The 22,532-nt window shown below is 43.9% G+C and overlaps 1 protein-coding gene across 3 annotated transcripts in view; it reads right to left on the reverse strand.

Annotated features, from left to right (window-relative positions):
- Window positions 1–894: 894 nt before the first annotated feature.
- The window catches only part of RFWD3 (ring finger and WD repeat domain 3), a 49,760-nt gene continuing 28,122 nt past the window's right edge, over window positions 895–22,532 (reverse strand). For all 3 annotated transcript variants that reach the window (XM_065537147.1, XM_065537148.1, XM_065537149.1), the window contains 7 exons: window positions 18,432–18,546; window positions 16,962–17,193; window positions 12,642–12,792; window positions 10,987–11,163; window positions 7,925–8,139; window positions 5,803–6,014; window positions 895–3,546 (listed from right to left, as the gene is read on the reverse strand). In XM_065537147.1, the coding sequence (XP_065393219.1) occupies window positions 3,403–3,546; window positions 5,803–6,014; window positions 7,925–8,139; window positions 10,987–11,163; window positions 12,642–12,792; window positions 16,962–17,193; window positions 18,432–18,546 (1,246 nt within the window). In that variant the 3' untranslated portion in view covers window positions 895–3,402. The remainder of the gene's footprint in view (window positions 3,547–5,802; window positions 6,015–7,924; window positions 8,140–10,986; window positions 11,164–12,641; window positions 12,793–16,961; window positions 17,194–18,431; window positions 18,547–22,532) is intronic.

Raw genomic sequence — 22,532 nt, forward strand, 5'->3', positions numbered from 1 at the left:
GTAGAGACGAGGTTTCACCATGTTAGCCAGGCTGACCTTGAACTCCTGACCTCAGGTGATCTGCCCACCTTTGCCTCCCAAAGTACTGGGATTACAGGAGTGAGCCACACGGCCAGGACACAGGGTTAAGAGGCAAACATATCACTTTCCATTGGCAATAGCAAAACAGAACTGCAAGCAAAAGCCTCAATCACTTTATTAGTGTGAAAAAGAGAAAATCTATGGCTGGGTGAGGTGGCTCTTGCCTATAATCCCAGTACTTTGGGAGGCTGTTAAGATGGGCAAATCACTTGAGGTCAGGAGTTAGAGACCAGCCTGGCCAACATGGTAAAACCCCATCTCTCCTAAAAATAGAGAAGTAAGCCAGGTATTGTTGCAGGCACCTGTAATCCCAGGTACTCAGGAGGAATGAGGCAGAGGCTGCAGTGAGCTGAGACTGAACCACTGCGCTCCAGCCTGGGACAACAGAGAGAGACTCAGTTAAAAAAAAGAAAAAGAAGGCCAGGCACGGTGGCTCATGCCTGTGATCCCAGCACTTTGGGAGACTGAGGCAGGCGGATCACGAGGTCAGGAATTCGAGACCAGCCTGACCAAAATGCTGAAACCCGTCTCTAATAAAAATACAAAAATTAGCCGAGCATGATGGCGCACGCCTATAATCCCAACTACTCAGGAGGCTAAGGCAAGAGAATCTCTTGAACCCAGGAGTCGGAGTTTGCAGTGAGACGAGATGGGACCACTGCACTCCAGCTAGGGCTACAGAGCGAGACTCTGTCTCAAAAAAAAAAAAAAAGAGAGAGAGAAATTTACCGGGTTGGGATTATATCCCTCTCCCAAGAGGCAGACATGTTCCTGCCTCTAGAAGTCAGAGACAAAAGGCACTAGGAGCCACTATACATAGCAAATTCTTTATTTTCATATTAACATTAAAACATAAAACAGAAACATTAAAACAGGGTATAAACAGAGTTCCCATTGCCTTCTTTACAAAGCAGGGGCAAGAATATATACAATGACAAGATATTTTGAGTTCGTTTAACTCCAAATCCTCAAGTGGGGAAAAAACCTTAGAGGTAGTGAAAAAGGAATATGGTGGGGCAGAGCCTGGTGGAGCTCAGAAGACTAAAGCCTGGATTTATAAATGTGATGTCCTACGATGGGGATTGGGAATGGCGTCAAGGTTTTTTTTTTTGAGATGGAGTCTTGCTCTGTCACTCAGGCTGGAGTGCAGTGGCATGATCTTGACTCACTGCAACCTCTGCCTCCCAGGTTTAAGCAATTCTACTGCCTCAGCCTCCTGAGTAGCTGGGATTACAGGCGTGCTCACCACTGCGTCCAGTTAATTTTGTATTTTTAGTAGAGATGGGGTTTCACCATGTTGGTGAGGCTGGACAAGGTTTTTTTCTTTGGAGAAATCAGTCACGGTCCTATGAATTTGCTTCCAAAATATCCAAATTTAATGTACTAATGCAAGGACTGGTGAGACTTAGGATTCACCTAATGTCCCTCATAGTTAAGTCTCTTGCTTCCTACTTTTAGGGGAATCAATCAGCATCAGGTACTTCAAAGCAAGTGAAATCCTAACCCTGCCCAGGGCCAAAGACAAAGCCAGTCGGGGCCTGACCACCTGCATCCTCTTGGTGGCAATCTGCTGAAACCAGATGAGTTCTGCTTTTTAATTCCAATCCTATTCTGCCGCTGAAACTCGCGGCCTGGGCAGCCACTCTTAATCATTAATCATTAACATATCAAAAGGAATATCTCCTTGGAGAAAAGAGCTTTTCTCAGGTTCTAGAAGCTAGCTTTTACAAAATATGTCTTCAAATAGGGGCCGGGTACAGTGGCTCATGCCTATAATCTTGGCACTTTAGGAGGCCGAGACGGGAGAATTGCTTGTAGCCAGGAGTTCAAGACCAGCCTGGACAACATAGTGAAACATCTATTTCTACAAAAAATTTTAAAAAGAAAAAAATTATGTCCTAAAATATTAAAGGGTCATTAAAAGGCAAAACTAAAACTTGGAACTCTGGGGAAATCTACTGCAACAACCCCTTGCTGGAGAGAAAGATCCTAGAAACAGCTCTTGAATTGACAGGTCAGAAGTGTTTATAATAAAAACGGTAACAACTCTTCAGCAATCATTTGAGAAAATCAGATTGTTAGCCATTTTCTCCCATGAACAGGACACTGACCTGCCCACATCTTGAAGCATATTCTGTTGTGGACAGTGGTTTGGTCAAGTAGTCTGAGGCAAGTCAAAGAAATACAAATTGAGCCTTAGAAAAGGTTAGGGAGGCAAATCAGAGGAAAGTGGAATCAAACATCAGCTTCACATGGGGAAGGCTTTACCTGGAATGTATAAAGAACACTTAAGAACAGCCCCTCAGTCTGAGGGATTGGCTTTATTTAGATAGGAACTCTCTCAAAATGGGAGACAAGTTCTTCTCATGTTTTTAATAGCAGTCTGAATAGCTTTTGTAAATTCTCTTATGTCTTTTCTCCCGATATCTAGGGGAGACTCAAGTAAAACCTTTGACCTAACACTCATCTTTTCCTGGCAAGAGATAGTGTTCTTCAAAGCACTAGCTTGGATAAAACCAATCCTGAGTTCCTAAGCTGGCTAGAAAAAACAAAATTTTCCCCACCACTCAAACAACTGGCCTCTTTCCTTACCTTTCACAAAGCAATAAACTTAATGCACTAGGTATCAGCAAAGAGAATAGTTCACTAGCTGCTTCCATCACTGGGCCTGCCAATGTCCCATCACTTCACACCTGGAACACAAGTGTTGTTGCCACAAGGCACACCCAGGTGTGCTCTATCACACACTTTTGTGGCAATGAGACAAGTTACTAAAAGATTGTCAGCCTTCAACGTCAGAAATAAACCGGACACAAGATTTTACAGTGCCCTCTTGTGTTCAACTGAGTAATACTCTTTTACATCTATGTTGCATCAAATCAGTATCAAGACAATGGTTAGTCCCTTCAAGGATACCTAAGTAACAGGACAACTCAGATGGGATGTCATATCCCCCAGAAAATGCTTGATGCCTACTTACATCCTAGATGATGAGAGGACACTCTCTAAGGTCCAGAAAGTCACATAGAAAATAAAGAAAATAAGAATTTCCAACATACAATAACGGTAAATGAAGGCTTTAAACCCAAGAAATGGATAATGTAGATAAAGTACCCATCAATTACTCTTTTAGTGGACATAACAGATACACAATCTGTAGTGTCTCAGTGACCCAAAGTCCTAGAATCATATTAATGCAAACAAACCATGATCCCCAATGTTCTAGGCCGCAGACAATAAACAGGGATCTTGCTTGGGACTGCTAGGTGCTAGCAAACAACATTTAACCAGCAGCAGGCCTTCAAGGTTTCAAGACCACGGTCACTCCCACTTATAGATGTGGACCATCTTCTCTGTTAAGGTAGCCAAGTAGCTGTTATGGTTCACCTCAAATGGGCAGATGTCCAAGACAGGCTGATTGGTCTGTAGGTCCTGGAGCAACGAGCCACTGGCAGCATCCCACAGCTAAAGAACGCAAGCAGAGGGAAGGTTCAGGACCCAGTCAGTACACGAAGGGACTTCCTTTCTTCATCATCAAACAAGTCTAAAAGGCTGCAGAGAGAACACTACCTGGAGAGCAAAGCAGGCCATCCCTAACCTTCACAAAGTTGCTCAAAGCCAGCACACCTGACATGGTTCAGATACAGCCTCACCTACTGTAATCAGCAATTAGTCTACCTGTAAGTGGATCTGAAAATAAAGCCCAGCTTCCATTCATTCAATCTATGTGTCAGGCTCTTCTACGGACAGAAAGGTAAATTAAAAATAAAGTCCCTGTCTTTGCCCTCATGGAACTCACCTTTTTTTTTCTTGAGACAGAGTCTCGCTCTTGTCGCCCAGGCTGGAGTGCTGTGGCACTCCTTGGCTCACTGCAACATCTGCCTCCTGGGTTCAAGCGATTCTCCTGCCTCAGCCTCTCAAGTAGCTGGGACTACAGTGCCTGCCACCACACCCCGCTAATTTTCTTCTGTTTTAGTACAGATGGGGTTTCACCATGTTGGCCAGGCTGGTCTTGAACTCCTGACCTCACGTGATCCATCAACCCTGGCCTCCCAAAGTGCTGGGATTACAGGAGTGAGCCACCGCGTTGGCCAGGCATGGTGTCTCACACCTGTAATTCCAACACTTTGGGAGTCTGAGATGGGACGACAGCTTAAGGATAGGAGATAGAGACCAGCTGGGGCAATATAACAAGATTCTCATCTCTACAAGAAATTAAAAAATTAGCCAGGTGTGGTGATGCATGCCTGCAGTCTCAGCTACTCAAGAAAGGGTAAAAGAGGATTGCTTAAGCTGAGGAGTTTGAGGCTACAGTGAGCCATGATCACACTACTGCCCTCCAGTCTAGACTAAGCAAGATACTGTCTCCTAAAAAAGAAAAATATTTTAAAGTATTAAAAAGTAGAGTCAGCCAGGCATGGTGGCACACACCCATAGTTCCAGCTACTTGGGAGGCTGAAGAACAAGAATCACTTGAACCCAGGAGGTGGAGGTTGCAGTAAGCCAAGATTGCGCCTCTGCACTCCAGCCTGGGCAACAGAGCGAGACCCTGTCTCAAAAAAAAAAAAAAAAAAAAAAAAAGTATGACCAGGCACGGTGGCTCATGCTTGTAATCCTAGCAGTTTGTGAGGCTGAGGTGAGAAGACTGCTTGAGCCCAGGAGTTTGAGACCAGCCTGGGAAACATGGCAAAACCCCGTCTCTACTAAAAATACAAAAATTAGCCGGGTATGGTGGTGTGCACCCAGCTACTTAGGAAGCTGAGGCACAATAATTGCTTGAACCTGGGAGGCAGAGGTGGCAGTGAGCCGAGACTGCGCCACCGCATTCCAGCCTGGGTAACAGAGCGAGACTGTCTCAAGAAAAAAAAAAAAAAAGTACGCATCTGTTTAAAAAAAAAAAAACAAAAGGATGGGCCGGGCGTCATGGCTCATGCCTGTGATCCCACCTTTTTTCTTCTGCCATTGACTTCTTGTGGAAGCCGGATCAGCTGTCTTACAGAACGCCCACAACCTGGACTTGTGTGTATACTTTCTGTGCTATCATTAAACTTGTTCTCCTCTATTCCCTGCAACTCCAGTCAATGAAACTTAGCGCTAGCTTCTAGAGTGGCACTATACAATATAGTGGTCTCTAGTCACATAAGTTTATATTTAACTTGATTAAAAATAAAGTAAAACATTAAGTTCTTCCTTGGCACTAAGCACACTTTAAGTGCTCATGTGACTAGTGTGACTGTATTGGACAGTGCTACTCTACGACTTAATTAGACTCAGGTTCAAGAACATCTCAGCTGGGTACGATGGTTCACATCTATAATCCCAGCACTTCGGGAGGCCGAGGCTGGTGTATCACTTGAGATCAGGAGTTCGAGACCAGCCTGGTCAACACAGTGAAACCCTGTCTCTACTAAAAATACAAAAATCAGTTGGGTGTGGTGGTGGGTGCCTGTAATCCCAGCTACTCAGGAGGCTGAGGCAGGAGAATCACTTGAACTCAGGAGGTAGAGGTTGCAACAGTGAGTCAAGATCTACAAAGCAGTATGGAAAGCATATGTAAACCAAGCAACCTCACATACACACATATGCGGATATGTGGGATTACAGAGCAGAACTTACACTTTTTTGCTTTATGAGCTTCTGTAAAAAAATGTTCACGTTTTCCCTTACCAATATTTTAAGCAAAACTACTTTTTATATGAAAGTAAAAAATAACAGGCTCACCAGGGCAGAATTTGCTGCTTCATCCCCAGTACACACCAGGATGTTGCCGTCATTCTCTGGGCTTTGGAAAATGGCATTTTTGGTCAACAGTTTGCAAGTGGGTCCTCCAAAAAATGTATGTACAGGCTGGCAGGAGCAGACTGGATTTCCAGTGTCATCCAGTCGGTAGGACATTTCCATCAGCACACTTCGTATGGTGGTGTGATTTTTATCTATGGGACAGAGAAATCAGTGCTGCACCATGGGGATGCTACACAAAAAATTAACCAAGTACCCAAACCTCACACGCTTACAACCTAGTTGGACGGAAAAGCCATAAATGCTTAACCATCAAGAACAGCTACAAAACAAATGAAAGAACAGTATCATAGCATCAGTGAAATTCAGAACCGTAGGCTAGGAATCAAGTTATCTACAATAGCTTTTTGCTTAAGAGAAAAAGAATTCTGAGAGTGAGTTACCTGTTTTAGTAAAATCAGTCTCCTGCCAGACCTCTGCTGGGGGATTTCTCTCTTAAGAAGTCTCAGTAAAAGGTTTTTCCCTTCCCCCCGTGAGAACCTCATTAGCTCCTGGGACTGCACATTTTTATAAAGTGAAAGGAGGCTATTACAGAAAGGGAAACATGTATCTGAAATTCTGCTGGGAGGCAAACAAAAGCCAGAGAACAAAAGAGGACCCCCAGGCTTTGTATACCAGTCACAGCAAATCACAGCCTTGGAGACAGCAGAGCTGTGGGATGACGAAGAGCCAAAGGGTCTGAAGTGCTACTGAGATGTTTCTCAGCTCAAACAAAACTTAAAAACATGAGTAGACCCACCCACAACTAGCAGAAGTGTGAGCATTTAACGACTAACTCTGACTGTACATCTGCCTGACTGTTATAATTTGCTTAATACAGTTGTGACCTCAGCATCTGTTTTCAGGACTGGCATAAATTATCTGAAACCTAGATGTACCCTGTCAACTTTGGTCTAGTTAAAACATCCCTTCCCTGAGCAGAGGTTGGAAATATAGCCCACTTGTCCCTCCCCTCCACCCCTACCCTACCCCTAAGGGAGCAGGCCTGTCCTGGATGGCTCCCCCTTCTTCCCACTGGCCCCTGAAGCACGCTGCCCTCTTCTCTGTGGGATCTGTCAAGTAAGCTGATTCCGTTATTTCCTGTGTTTTGTGCATTGCCTCCTTTATGTCTCACCTGACCAACACACCTGAACCTAACGTCTTTCCTAATCAGGGCTCTTGTAGAGAGTCACTATCTCAAGGGAAATGAACTGGACACAGGTCAGACAAGCACCACAAGGGTACCTGCCAGTATAAACAAGTTTCCTGTGAGAGGGACACCTGGTCATGAGTCAGGCAGGTGTTAGGCCATCTGCCAGGACAAAGGAGTATCCTGTGAAAGGTACACTATGAACACCCACAACGAACTCCCTAGAGTTTGGCAGGACAGGGCTACAGTTTATAGCCACTCTCCTGACAGAGACCTCAAGACCACATTAGAAAGAAAAAACCTACAACACTGACCATCAGTACAGTTTACCAGGAATTTAGATTCATGACACTTAGCCTAGAAAGAACCTGTGAACGAAGCACAGTCTGCTGTTACGGGTTCCACCTCTGATTCCAGAGGCAAAGATGTTCAGCTGGCTGGGCCCACACAACCATTGTTGTCCATTTCCCCTTATTTACCTTTGTCGGCCTAAATAAGGAGGAATAGACAATATGCCAGCCGGGGTACTACATGGCTGCCCTAATCTGGACCTTTCTCTCAGGGGAAGTGAGAGGCAGGCAGAAGATATGAAAGTGATCTCAAGATGGCTCAACGACCTAAAGCTGGCCCCCTCATTCCACTACTGTTCTAAGTTGTAGGGGCTCCTAAGTGGCTAACTCACTTCCAGGAGTACCTGGCAGAATATGCTCCAGTCCTCACATGTAAGGAGCAGGGAGGCAAGCTCTGTGGGGGAGCTTGAAGCCACCATCCTCCCTGTAGAAGCAAGAGCTACAACGTATCTTGTTAGTCTGTGAGCAGTACCACAGCCACCCAAAGGGTAGGATCGAACTCTCCTTCCCTCTTCTCTACCACTGTGCTCCCAAATAAACCATAGAAGACCCCAGTACTACTCACCAGGCCTGTAGGTCACAAGACAGTGCCGGGAGCTGTTCTCTGTCTGGAAGTCTATGCAGCCCCCTGGCTCCAAGGGCAGTACATGAGGCCAATGAGAAAAGTCCGTTTTCTGTTCCCAGAATGAAGCATCCTCCAAGGTTCCAGCCAGCACCCCACCATATGGAAATGCAGCTGAGGCAGCTCTGGACATGTATGACAAGGAGACCAGTGGGCATCTGAAAGGAAAGTAAGGAAACTGTATCTCACATTCCAAAACTCGGACGGCTCCAGACCCCACTACCAGTAACCCTCAAGCACATTCCCACCTCTACAGAGGTTAAACACCTTTAGTCACTATCCTCTGACATCTGATAAAAATTAGCAACCCTCTCTGTAGAAACAAAAGGACATCATACAATATTCTGAAACTAATTTCAGGGGAGATACTAGATGCTCTAGAAGAAAAGGAAAGCTGGGCGCGGTGGCTTACGCCTGTAACCCCAGCTCTCAGGGAGGCAGAGGCGGTAGGATAGCTTGAGCCTAGGAGTTTGAGACCTGCCTGGGTAATATAGCGAGACCCCGTTCTCCACAAAAAGGAAAAAAAAAAAGAAAAGGAAAAAAAGAACTAGGCCCAGCACTTTGGGAGGCCAAGACGGGCGGATCACAAGGTCAGGAGATCAAGACCATCCTGGCTAACATGGTGAAACCCCGTCTCTACTAAAAAATACAAAAAACTAGCTGGGCGAGGTGGCGGGCGCCTGTAGTCCCAGCTACACGGGAGGCTGAGGCAGGAGAATGGCGTATACCTGGGAGGCGGAGCTTGCAGTGAGCTGAGATCTGGCCACTGCACTCCAGCCCAGGAGACAGAGCAAGACTCCATCTCAAAAAAAAAAAAAAAAAAAAAAAAAAAAAAGAACTAGGAAATTTAAGGGATACAAGATCACAATTACTAGGAAGCTTGACTGATGTGAAGCTTCTGGAAATGGGTTTAGCCACATGAGAAAAGTCAGGAAAGAAACAAAGCTTATATACATAACAAAATAAAGATCCCGGCCGGGCGCGGTGGCTCAAGCCTGTAATCCCAGCACTTTGGGAGGCCGAGGCGGGCGGATCACAAGGTCAGGAGATCGAGACCACAGTGAAACCCCGTCTCTACTAAAAATACAAAAAATTAGCCGGGCGCGGTGGCGGGCGCCTGTAGTCCTAGCTACTCAGGAGGCTGAGGCAGGAGAATGGCGTGAACCCAGGAGGCGGAGCTTGCAGTGAGCCGAGATCGCGCCACTGCACTCCAGCCTGGGCGACAGAGCGAGACTCCGTCTCAAAAAAAAAAAAAAAAAAAAAAAAAACAAAATAAAGATCCCAAGTTGTAGATGACAGACCCCACAATTAAAATACAGCTAAAAGCAGCTACATTTTAATTCAGAAACAGGACTGTTTTAGATTTTCTATATTTCCTTCTGCAAGCATATGACCAGGACTATGCGCCAAGAATTCTCTCAGAAATATCCTCCTTCAGACTGTGTTCCTATGAACTCATTTCTGCTGTGAACTCGTTCATGCCAAAGTTGCCAAAGTCTACTTGCCTGTTTTATTTCATTTTCCCTGTCACAATAAAGGTAATCAAAGTAAACACAAATAAAAATGAACAAGACAGACAAGTATTTTTTTCTTGCTATTTTAAAACTTGCCGTGTTTGGCTGGGCATGGTGGATCACACCTGTAATCCCAGCACTTTGGGAAGTCGAGGTGGGAGAATCACTTGAGGTTTGAGACTAGCCTGGCCAACATGGTGAAACCCCATCTCTACTAAAAATATAAAAGTTAGTCAGGTGTGGTGGCGCATGTTGGTAGTCCCAGCTACTCGGGAGGTGGAGGATGCAGTGAGCCAAGACTGTGCCACTGCACTCTAGCCTGGGTGAGAGTGAGACACCGTCTTAAAAAAATAAAAAACCACCACCACCACCACCAAAAACAAACAAACAAAAAAACCTTGCCGTATTTTACTGTCTACTCTATTTGGCCCTAGGTTTCAGTAAATAATTATTACTTTAGTGATATCTTTATGTTTGGCTCTCCTTGCTCTTAACATATCCAATTGGAAACATAAATTATCTGTTAAGATACTTTTCATTTTGGTCAGGACACAGACCCTACTTCCCTTCTGAGAACTTCATACATACAGGGCAGCTCAACACATTCTAAAACAGAGTGGTGCTGGTGGCCATCCATCCTCAGAACTTGGGCTGACTTTATAAACTTCTCAATCTCACAACTGGATTAAATGATAAATAATAATAATACAGTATCTTCAAACAAGTTGGTTTAGCTTTGGATTAGGGAAGTTTTAAATCACTTTTGATTATGCTATCCTTAACTGATCTCTTCCTATGTGCTAGACACGTGGCTATTTTTTTTTTTGAGACGGCATCTCACTCTGTCATCCAGGTTGGAGTGCAATGGTGCGATCTCGGCTCACTGCAACCTCCACCTCCTAGATTGAAGAGATTCTTCTGCCTCAGTCTCCTGAGTAGCTGGGATTACAGGCATGCGCCACCATGCATGCCTAATTTTTTTTTGAATTTTTAGTACAGACAGGGTTTCACCATGTTGGTCAGGCTGGTCTCGAATTCCTGACCTCGTGATCTGTCCGTCTTGTCTTCCCAAAGTGCTGGGATTACAGGCGTGAGCCACCGTGCCCGGTGACATGTGGCTATTAAAGCAAGTCTATATGGACCAGATTTTACAGATTAAGCTCACAATGGGCCAAGAAACACAACTAAGGTCACACAACTTCTAAGTAGTGGAGCTAGGTTCTGAACATAGATCTGACTCTGTTTTGCCATGTTAGATAATACTGACTATGAACCTGGCAATACTTGTACCAAAACTCTGTCATATGAAATATCATGAATACAAACTCTTGTTAACAAGAATGTTATTAATTCTCAAGTGAGATCAAGTGGATCTTCAAAAACTGTAAGGATTTCTGACCAACTGTGTAACACCCTCTGAAGAGACGATTAACACAATAATAAGCCAAGAGACAGTTGCTACCACCAGGAAAAGAGTGAGTGGCTCCCTACCTGGCTTTCTGAGCTACTAACTCCTGCACATGACTGCTCGTGTTCCGCACGTCATATACCAGAATTGAACCATTGGCCAGTCCAGCATAGATGTAGTTAGTCTCATCAAGACACCAGCAACAGCTCCAGACAGGACGTCCAGCATTGTAAGTCTGGACCACGGTATTTGTCTCCAGGCTGTGGAGTTACAAAAGACTTTTACAACTGCATTAAGAAAATCAAATACATGACAAAGATGTAAAGATTATCATTTAAATGATCATTAACCCTTACCGAGAACACACTCATATAACCAAACTATCTGGATTTCCTATTTTTTCTAGGATCTGCCCAGGTAACTCCTTTAAATTCCATAACATTTGTTTTGGGGGTCACAGGTTTTCCTCTTGAGTTGTAAAGAAGTAAAATAATAAATTAAAGGGGCTGGGCATGGTGGCTCATGCCTGTAATCCCATACTTTGGAAGTCTGAGGCAGACAGATCACTTGAGGTCAGGAATTTGAGACCAGCCTGGCCAACATGGCGAAACCCCATGTCTACTAAAAATACAAAAGTTAGCCAGGGGTGGTGGCGTGCATCTGTAATCCCAGCTACTCGGGAGGCTGAGGCAGGAGAACCACTTGAACCCGGGAGGAGGAGGTTGTAGTGAGCCGAGATTGCGCCACTGCACTCCAGCCTGGGTGACAGAGCAAGACTCTCTCTCTCTCTCAAAAATAAATACGTAAATAAATAAATAAATAAATAATAATCCAACCAACACTTTGGTATGTAACATTTTTCTACCTTATTTTTAAAACAATACTTATAAAGGCATGGAGCACACTCACATCTGGTTCACAGTACTCACAGAGCATGTGACAGATAAAACACTGTAACTAAGTAAGGGTATAAAAGAAGTCATCATGGTACCCAAGGGCAGTGAGTGCTTGGTGAACATCTCTGTTATACAGAATTGTCCAGGTAACAGACCAGGACTAGGAGTAAACAGTACCGACCTAGTATGGTGACTCTGATGTCAGGTACCAAAGCTCCCTCCATCCTGTCATTCCACAAACTTTATTTTTAAATTTTATTTATTTATTTATGTATTTATTCATTTACTACTTTTTTTTGAGACACAGCCTTGCTCTGTCACCCAGGCTGGAGTGCAGTAGCTTGATCTTGGCTCACTGCAACCTCCACTTCTCAGGTTCAAGTGATTCTCCTGCCTCAGCCTCCCTGGTAGCTAGGATTACAGGTTTCTGACACCATGCCCAGCTAATCTTTGTATTTTTAGTAAAGACGGGTTTCACCATGTTGGCCAGGCTGGTCTCAAACCCCTGACCCTCAGATGATCCGCCTGCCTCGCCTCCCAAAGTGCTAAGATTACAGGTGTGAGCCACCACGGCTGGCCTCCACCAACTTTAGAGTTTTATTCTCATCTCCTTAAAATATGCTTAAGACATTTTTTGTAATATATATAATTTTAAAGAAATAAGAAACACAGTTTTGTAACCTGCTGTGCCCACTTCTAAAAGCAATGTATTTTAAATAGATCTCAGAAGACACAGTCTCAGACCAAAAAAAAAGAGCTAAGGTCATCATAACACTGATACTAATTCCATGCTACTCAACACCAAACAGCCCAGTCTCCACCTTCCTCCCCAAATCACTCACCTGGTCAGTTTAATAGTGTTGTCTAGGGAAGCAGAGAGTAGCAAGCCTCTGGAGTAACTGCTAAAAGCCAGTCCACGGATCTGTTTGCCATGCATCGGAATGTACTGACTGCTTCTCATGTTGGCAGTACTCAACATCTTAACACCAAAGCCTGCCAAAGGCAAAATAGTATGAAACAGATCACTGAAAGTGAACCTAGGGCAATGCAAACTACTTTTTCAAGTAGCTTCTTTGTCCACCTTTCTTCGCATATAAGTCCCTGGGAACCAGCTGGTCAAACGACAATTCTCCAGTGTTATAATTTATTCATTTATTTTTGAGACAGGGTCTCACTCTGTCGCCCAGCCTAAAAAGCAGTGCATAATCTTGGCTCACTACAACCTCTGCCTCCTGGGTTCAAGCAATTCTCCTGCCTCAGCCTCTCGAGCAGCTGGGATTACAGGCACGCGCCACCACGCCCGGCTAACTTTGTATTTTTTGGTAGACATGGGGTTTCACTGTATTGGCCAGGCTGGTTTCGAACTCTTGGCCTCAAGTGATCTGCTCGACTTAGCCTCCCGAAGTGCTGGGATTACAGGCATGAGCCACTGCGCCCGGCCTATGATTTATTTAAAAAAGTACAACCCAGGCCGGGCGTGGTGTCTCACCTCTGTAATCCCAAACCTTTGGGAGGCCAAGGCAGGTGGATTACCTGAGGTCAGGAATTCAAGACAAGCCTGGTCAACACAGTGAAACCCTGTCTCTACTAAAAATACAAAAAATTAGCCAGGCGTGGTGGCAAGTTCCTGTAATCTCAGCTACTCGGGAGGTTGAGGCAGGAGAGTCGCTTGAACCTGGGAGGTGGAGGTTGCAGTGAGTCGAGATTGCACCCTACACTCCAGCCTGGGTAACCAGAGCAAAACTTGTCAGAGAAGGGAAGAGGAAGAGGAAGAGGAAGAGGAAGAGGAAGAGGAAGAGGAAGAGAGAAGAGAGGAGAGAGGAGAGGGGAGAGGGGAGAGAGAAGAGAGAAGAGAAAAGAGAGTACAACCCACGCTTGCCTCATGACAATGAAAAGAAGGAAAAAAAAAAAAAAGAAAAAGAAAAAGTATAACCCATTTCAAACGTCCAGGTAAATGGATAAACAAACCTACTGTATACAGGTATGATGGAATACTATCCATTAAAAAGGAATTAACTACTAACATATACTACAATAAAAAATCATGCAGTGAGAAAGAAGTCAGACCAAAAAATGGTTAACACTGTATGATTCCAATTATGTAAAATTCTAGAAAATACAAACTCATCTGTAGTGACAAAAAGCAGTGACTGCCGGGGATGGGAGAGGAGGGAGGGGCAGGTGAGATTATAAAAAGCCATAGGGAAACTTTTGGGGTAATACATATGTTCATGGCCAAGCATGGTAGCTTATGCCTGGAATCCCAGCACTTTGGGAGGCTGAGGTGGATGGCTCGCTTGAGCTCATGAGTTCGAGACCAGCCTGGGAAATATGGTGAAATCCTGTCGCTACAAAAAATATGAGAATTAGCTGGGCATAGTGGGGCGAGCCTGTACTCCCAGTTACTCGAGAGGCTGAGGTGGAAGGATGACTTGAGCCCAGGAGGTGGAGGTTGTAATGAGCTGAGATCACACCCCTCCCTGCATTCCAGCCTGGGAGATATAACTTGATCTTGTGTCAAAAAAAAAGTAGTTATCTTGATTGTAGTGATGGTTTCAGGGGTGTATTACATATGTGAAAAGTAATCAAACTGTATACTTTAAATATGTACAGTTTACTGTCAATTATACTTCAATAAAGCTGTTGAGAGAGAATATTTCACTAGAACCACACTCTAGATGCAGAAGGAACAGTGAACAATAGAGAATGAAAATAAATAATATGTCAGTCAAGATATGTCACATCTGTCTGAAATGAGACCGATGACAATTCAAGTACCCACATTCCCGAAAGGGGTAAAAATAACCAACAAAAACCAATAACCTTTGAAAACTATTTGTTACTCTGTTCTCTTACTAGGCTATAACATTTATTTTTAACTAAGTTATATATATAAACAGGGTCTCACTCTATCACCAATGCTAAGGTACAGTGGCACCATCACGGCTCACAGCAGCCTTGATCTCCTAGGCTCAAGTGATCCTCCCAACTCAGCCTCCCAAGTAGCTGGGACCAGAGAGGTGTGCCACCACACCAACCTAGTTAAAAAAAAATTTTTTTTTTATAGCGATGGAGTCTCACTATGTTGCCCAGACTGGTCTCATACTCCTGGGCCCAAACGATCCTCTCGCCTTGGCCTCCCAAGGTGCTGGGATTATAGGCATGAGCCACTGTGCCCAGTTGAGTTAAATTCTTTAAAAATGCATCAAATCCTAGATTCAAGACAGCTTCAGCTTCTCCAGGGAACCAAGTACGTGGCTTATTGCACTTTCTTCCAGCAGAATTAGGACAGCCAGAGAGGGGGCAAAAAAAAAGCAAGGGGTGGGGGTGGGTGCAGGTGCAGGTATAGGCTTTAAATCAACAAGGTCGCTGGGCATGGTGACTCATGCCTATAATCCCAGTACTTTGAGAGCCCAAGATGGGTGGATCACCTGAGGTCAGGAGTTTGAGACCAGCCTGACCAAAATGTTAAAACCCTCAAATACAAAAATTAACTAGGCATGGTGGCATGCACCTGTAGTCTCAGCTACTCAGGAGGCTGAGGCAGGAGAATCTCTTGAACCCAGGAGGCAGAGGTTCCAGTGAGCTGAGATCACACCACTGAACTCCAGCCTGCGCAACAGAGCGAGACTCCATCTCAAAAAGAAAAGAAAAGGAAAAAAAAAGAAAAAAAAAAAATCAACAAGGTAATAGAAATACACACCCAGTTAATCATTAAGGGGAACAAGGACAAATCAGCACCAGCACACTATCAAGCGGACTGGAATGGACACGTTAAGAAAAAAAGAACAGGGCCGGGTGCGGTGGCTCAAGCCTGTAATCCCAGCACTTTGGGAGGCCGAGACAGGCGGATCACGAGGTCAGGAGATCGAGACCATCCTGGCTAATACGGTGAAACCCCGTCTCTACTAAAAATACAAAAAAAAAAAACTAGCCGGGCGAGGTGGTGGGCGCCTGTGGTCCCAGCTACTCGGGAGGCTGAGGCAGGAGAATGGCGGGAACCTGGGAGGCGGAGCTTGCAGTGAGCTGAGGTCCGGCCACTGCACTCCAACCCGGGCGACAGAGCGAGACTCCGTCTCAAAAAAAAAAAAAGAAAAAAAGAACAGAACACATACCCAATTTGGGGAACATTAGAAAATAGTTATTTTTCCAATTTGTTGGTTCTATTTGATGACAAATCTTTTTATTAAAAACTTAGATGGGATAAAGGACCATTATAAAACCATGTTAAAGCAAAGGGGTCTTCCAGTTGGCAGAAATCTTATGCTAAAGACAGCAGAAAGAAACATCTGCAAGATTTAGAAATGATTTAATTGAGCATTTGAAAAGACTTGGATTTCAACATTTAGAAAACCTAAAATAAAGCTTAAAAAGCACAAAATATGTCTTTTTTTTTTTTTTTTGAGACGGAGTCTTGCTCTGTCTCCCAGGCTGGAGTGCAGTGGCCCGATCTCAGCTCACTGCAAGCTCCGCCTCCCGGGTCCACGCCATTCTCCTGCCTCAGCCTCCCGAGTAGCTGGGACTACAGGCGCCCGCCACCTCACCCGGCTAGTTTTTTTTGTATTTTCTAGTAGAGACGGGGTTTCACCGTGTTAGCCAGGATGGTCTCGATCTCCTGACCTCATGATCCACCCGTCTCGGCCTCCCAAAGTGCTGGGATTACAGGCTTGAGCCACCGCGCCCGGCCAAAAAGCACAAAATATGTTGAGAGAAAATTAATCTAGCATTAATAGTCAGTGTACTCATTAAACTCTCTTATTTGGAAATTGTTAACTTGAACACTACTGAAAATAAGTGTTAAATTTTGTTTCACCTTGAACTACCCTTAGGGTAGTGTTCTGTCAAACATTTCCAGTCTAAAAAGAATCTGTAAGTTGAATAGGACTTCTTGGACTCTATCAGTAACCTACACTTCCAAGGACCTCACCATCTGCTTTGTCATGGTTATCAGTATTTCTACCCTCTTGGTTAATAAATTTACAGAATGAAGTTAATAGACAGTAAAGAAATCTTTGCTGCACCCTGGGGTACTTGCATTAACAAGGAAATGAGAGGGAAAGGTGATTTGGTGAGCCTTGAGTCTTGAATTTTCCAAAAGAGCAAGGAAATAAACACATGGAGTCTAATAAAGAACATGAAAGCTGAGGTTCTAGACTCTTTACCTGGAAGAAAAGAGGCCTGAGGAGAAGGCTGTGATATCACCAGGCAGCTCAGAGCATCACAGTATGCCATGATCCGGCAGTTTCCTGCCTGAGATACTGTGAAGGTCTTTTGGAAGTGGTACTTGTGCTTGTGCTGGTCCTGGCTGGAGGGTGAGCAGCTCAGGACCCATGCTTGGGAGCCCCTGGGTTGCTGTAAATTCTGATTTTGATGTGACATAAGCTTTTGCAAGTCCTAAAATGAAAAAGATTTTATAAATACAAAGCTTTTTAATTTGATACTCCCCTCAAACACAATTCCTTGATCTTATATAGAAGATTTCTTATCCATTACATGAAAATGTTAACATAAATTCTAGAGAACTGCCGAGTTTTTTTTTTGAGATGGAGTCTTACTCTGTCACCCAGGAGTGCAGTGGGACCATGTTGGCTCATTGCAACCTCCATCTCCTGGGTTCAGGCCCTTCTGCCTCAGCCTCCTGAGTAGCTGGGATTACAGGTGCCCACTACCATACCCAGCTAATTTTTAAATATTTTTAGTAGAGATGGGGTTTCACCATGTTGGCCAGACTGGTCTTGAACTCCTGACCTCAGGTGATCCATCCGCCTTGGCCTCCCAAAGTGCTGGGATTATAGGCGTAAGCCACCGCACCTGGCCAGAACTGCTGATTTTTTACAGTATGTCAACAAGTGAAATAAGGAGAGCACAGAATCATAATATGAGAGTTGAAAGTCCTTAATGATGGTTTTGTTTAAAGTCATTAAAAAAAAAAAAAAAAAGCAGACAGGGTCTCACTCCGTCATCCATGGCATCCAGGCTGGAGTGCAGTAGTGCGATCACAGCTCACTGTAACCTTCAAACTCCTGGTAAAGCCCTCATTTTATTGGTAGATTTACTTAAACAAGTTTGGAATTCTTGGTTGGCTATTTAATTTTTTCTAAAATTCAGATTGTAAGGCCAGGTGCAGTGCTTACGCCTGTAATCCCAGCACTTTGGGAAGCCAAGGCGGGTGGATCACCTGAGGTCAGGAGTTCGAGACTAGCCCGGCCAACATAGTGAAACCCTGTCACTACTAAAAGTACAAAAATTAAGTGGGCATGGTGGTGGGCGCCTGTAATCCCAGCTCCTTGAAATGCTGAGACTGAGGCAGGAGAACCGCTTGAACCCAGGAGGCAGAGGTTGCAGTGAGCCAAGATCACATCACTGCACTCCAGCCTAGGTGACAGAGTGAGACTCTATCTCAAAAAAATAAAAAAATAAAAATAAAATTCAGACTATAGTAGATTTCATTATAAAGTGTGTAGTAAGTTTTGAACAGATGCCCTAATCAGAAATAAAATAAGCAGTGGTCATGTTTATTTCCTAAATAACTTGGCAAATCCTATTTATTTCTGAGATGAACATAAGTAGCATTTAGATTCCTCTTCCATTCCTATTCCAAAAGTTATTTGGGTTAGAAAGGATAAACATACCTGAACACGGCTTTGAAGCCTAGTGCACTCATCAGTGAGGACCTGCAGTTGGAGTCGGCACTGTGCTGATTCTAACTCGGCCTGCTTCCTTAGCATCTGTTCCTTCAGTAGGGAACTAGTGGGGGAAAGCCAGCAACAACTGGGGATTAGGAAGGCTACAGAAGACTTCCCATCAAGATGGCAGAATAAAGTTCATGCTATGATGCATATTCTTTGCTGTAAATATGTTATGATAGTGAATAAAACATAAAAAGAGAAAAATCTCTCCAGAGACAGATTTTGGGGTAAGCAGGGACTGATGGTCAGGAATCTGACTACTACTAGAAAATTTGACTACGACTAAAAATGCCACAGGCAAAACGAGAGAACAGAGCTAATCTAGTGTTTAGCTAAGGCAAATTATAAAAGATTAAACTGACATGTTAAAAGGCCAAGGTTACTGCATTAAAAAGAAAACAGTAAGCTGTTGGTTGTTCATGATACTCAAATAATATAACCCAAAAAAGAATGTGAAGTTAAAAAAAGAACAAAAGTAGACATCAAGCGAATGCTAACGAAAGAAAGACCAATTAGAATTAATGAAAAAGCATAAATAGGCATAACGAGGCCAGGCGCGGTGGCTCAAGCCTGTAATCCCAGCACTTTGGGAGGCCGAGATGGGCGGATCACAAGGTCAGGAGATCGAGACCATCCTGGCTGACACGGTGAAACCCCGTCTCTACTAAAAAAATATAAAAACTAGCCGGGCGAGGTGGCGGGCGCCTGTAGTCCCAGCTACTCGGGAGGCTGAGGCAGGAGAATGGCGTGAACCCGGGAGGCGGAGCTTGCAGTGAGCTGAGATCTGGCCACTGCACTCCAGCCTGGGCGACAGAGCAAGACTCCGTCACAAAAAAAAAAAAAAAAGGCATAACGAGGAACAATGCATCATAAAAGGACACAATCACCAAGAATAACAGTCATACATTTGTATGTACCTAAAAAGTCTCAAAATATGAAATGCAAAGACAGAATTCCATTCCAGTAAGATATGCAAGAAAAAGACATGAAAATTAGAAGAGATGAAGCTGCCCTTATTAATTTTTACGGCAAATTTAAGAGAACCCACAAATGATTACAGTTTAGCAAGGCTGCTGGACTCAAGACCAAAAAGATTAGATCAACAGCAGTCCCCATATCAGATAACTGATTAGTAAATGTAAGTTAGAAAATTTTATTCACAACAATTTTAACAGCAATCTAGAAATAGAGTCATGTGCAGCTTAATGATGCGGGCATGTTCTGAGAAATGTGTTGTTAGGCGATTTCGTCATGTAAACATTATAGAATGTACTTACAGAAACCTATACAGTATAGCCTACTACACACCTAAGCTATATACTGCTGCTCCCAGGCTACAAACGTGTATAGTATGTTACCATACTGAATCTGAATACTGTAGGCAACTGTAATATAATGGTACTTATGTATCTAAACACAGAAAAGGTAATGCATTGAGGTAAGATTTTTTTTTTTTTTTTTTTTTTTGCCTGAGTCTCGCTCCGTTGCCCAGGCTGGAGTGCAGTGGCGTGATCCAGGCTCACTGCTACATTCGCCCCCGGGTTCAAGAGATTCCCTTGCCTCAGCCTCCCGAGTAACTGAGATGACAAGCGCCTGCCACCATGCCCAGCTAATTTTTACATTTTTAGTAGAGACAAGGTTTCACCATGTTGCCCAGGCTGTTCTCAAACTCCTGGCCTCAAGTGATCCACCTGCCTTGGCCTCCCAAAGTGCTGGGATTACAGGTGTGAGCCACCACGCCCGGCGCGCTAAGACATTTCAATGATTACGACATCACTTACGTAACAGAATTTTCAGTTCCATTATAATCTTAGGGGGCCACCATCGTGTATATAATCTGTCATTGACCCAAAGGTCATTATGTAAAGTAAAAGGCTAGGTAGGACCTTTATGAAGCAAAATACTTGTGAAAGACACAAGAAAACAGTAAATAAATGGAAGGATATTACATAAAGTTCATGACTGAAAAGACTCACTATCACAAATATGGTACTTCTCAAGTTACTCCACAATAATTTTTTAATGCAATTTCAATCAACATCCCAAAGTTTTTTCATGGAACTTAACAAATTAATTTTTAAAAATTAATATGAAGAACAATGACAAAAATAGCAAAAAAACCTTTTGCAGAACAAAGCACTTTTGCAGAACAAAGTGGGGTGACATATATTAAAGCTACAATAAATTATAACTTGGAATATTGGAGAAAGAATTAACAAAAAGACCGTGGAACAAAAGAGTACAGTAGTGTCCCCTTATCTAGTTTCATTTTCCACGGTTTTCGGTATCTGTGATCAACCACAACCCACAAAACTTGAGATATGTTGAGAGAGAGATTAAGAACACATTCACATAACTTATTAGTATATTGGTATAATTGCTTTATTTTATTATTATTTATTGTTGTTAATCTCTTACTGTTCCTAATTTATAAATTAACCTTTAGGTTTGTATGTATAGGAAAAAACATACACTGGTTTCAGGCATTCACTGGGGGCTCCTGGAATGTATTCCTTGTGGCTAACAGGGGACTACTGTAGCCCATTCATACATGGAAACTTAATTTTTTTTTTTTTTTTTGAAATGAAATCTCTCTCTGTTGCCCAGGCTGGAGTGCAGTGGCGTGATCTCGGCTCACTGCAACCTCCGCCTCCTCCCGGTTTCAAGCGATTCTCCTGCCTCCGCCTCCCGAGTAGCTGGGATTACAGGTGTGTGCCACCACGCCCAGCTAATTTTTGTATTCTTAGTAGAGACAGGGTTTCACCATGTTGGTCAGGCTGGTCTCGAACTTTTGACCTCGTGATCTGCCCGCCTCGGCCTCCCAAAGTACTGGGATTACAGGCGTGAGCCAATGCACCCAGCTGGAAACTTAATTAAGGATAGAAGTAGCAATGAAAATTTGTACAGAAAAATATACTACTTAGTAAATTATGAGTCAGGTGTGGTGGCATGTGCCTGTACTTCCAGCTACATGGGATGCTAAGGCTGGGGAACTGCTTGAGCCTAGGAGTTTGATGGCGCCACTGCACTCTGGCCTTTGTGACAGAGCAAGACCCTGTCTTAAAAAAAAATTCTTTTTGGCTGGGCGTGGTAGCTCACGCCTGTAATCCCAGCACTTTGGGAGGCAGAGGTGGGTGGATTATGAGGTCAAGAGTTCAAGACCAGCCTGGCCAAGATGGTGAAACCCCATCTCTATTAAAAATACAAAAAATTAGCCAGGCGTGGTGGCATGCCCTATAGTCGCGGCGACTCATAAGGCTGAGGCAGGAGAATCACTTAAACCCAGGAGGCGGAGGTTGCAATGAGCTGAGATTGCGCCACTGCACTCCAGCCTGGGCGACAGAGCGAGACTCTGTCTCAAAGTAAATAAATAAATAAAATTCACAAAGGTATGAAAAAATGAGAAATCTCTCATGTTTTTTTAAACAAGAAAAGTTTAAGTTAGAAGAATAATTTGACGGCCAGGCGCGGTGGCTCAAGCCTGTAATGCCAGCACTTTGGGAGGCCGAGACAGGCGGATCACGAGGTCAGGAGATCGAGACCATCCTGGCTAATATGGTGAAACCCCGTCTCTACTAAAAATACAAAAAACTAGCCGGGCGAGGTGGTGGGCGCCTGTAGTCCCAGCTACTCGGGAGGCTGAGGCAGGAGAATGGCGTAAACCCGGGAGGCGGAGCTTGCAGTGAGCTGAGATCCGGCCACTGCACTCCAGCCTGGGCGACAAAGTGAGACTCCGTCTCAAAAAAAAAAAAAAAAAAGAATAATAATTTGACAATATTTAGGTAAAGCAGAAATTAAATGTGCCTTATAATAAAGCAATTCCATTGCTAGACCTGTCTCTCTGCAGCATGGCTAATGTTAACAAGTGGAGACAACCTAAATGTCTACCAATGTAAAATACAATCAGATAATTTTTTTTTTTGAGACAAGAGTTTCGCTATTGTTGCCCAAGCAGGAGTGCAATGGTGCGATCTCGGTTCACTGAAACCTCGGTCTCCTGGGTTCAAGCTATCCTCCTGCCTCAGTCTCTCGAGTAGCTAGGAC

Source organism: Macaca fascicularis, chromosome 20 (genome assembly GCF_037993035.2).
Source record: "Macaca fascicularis isolate 582-1 chromosome 20, T2T-MFA8v1.1".
In the NCBI taxonomy this organism is placed as follows: Eukaryota; Metazoa; Chordata; class Mammalia; order Primates; family Cercopithecidae; genus Macaca; species Macaca fascicularis.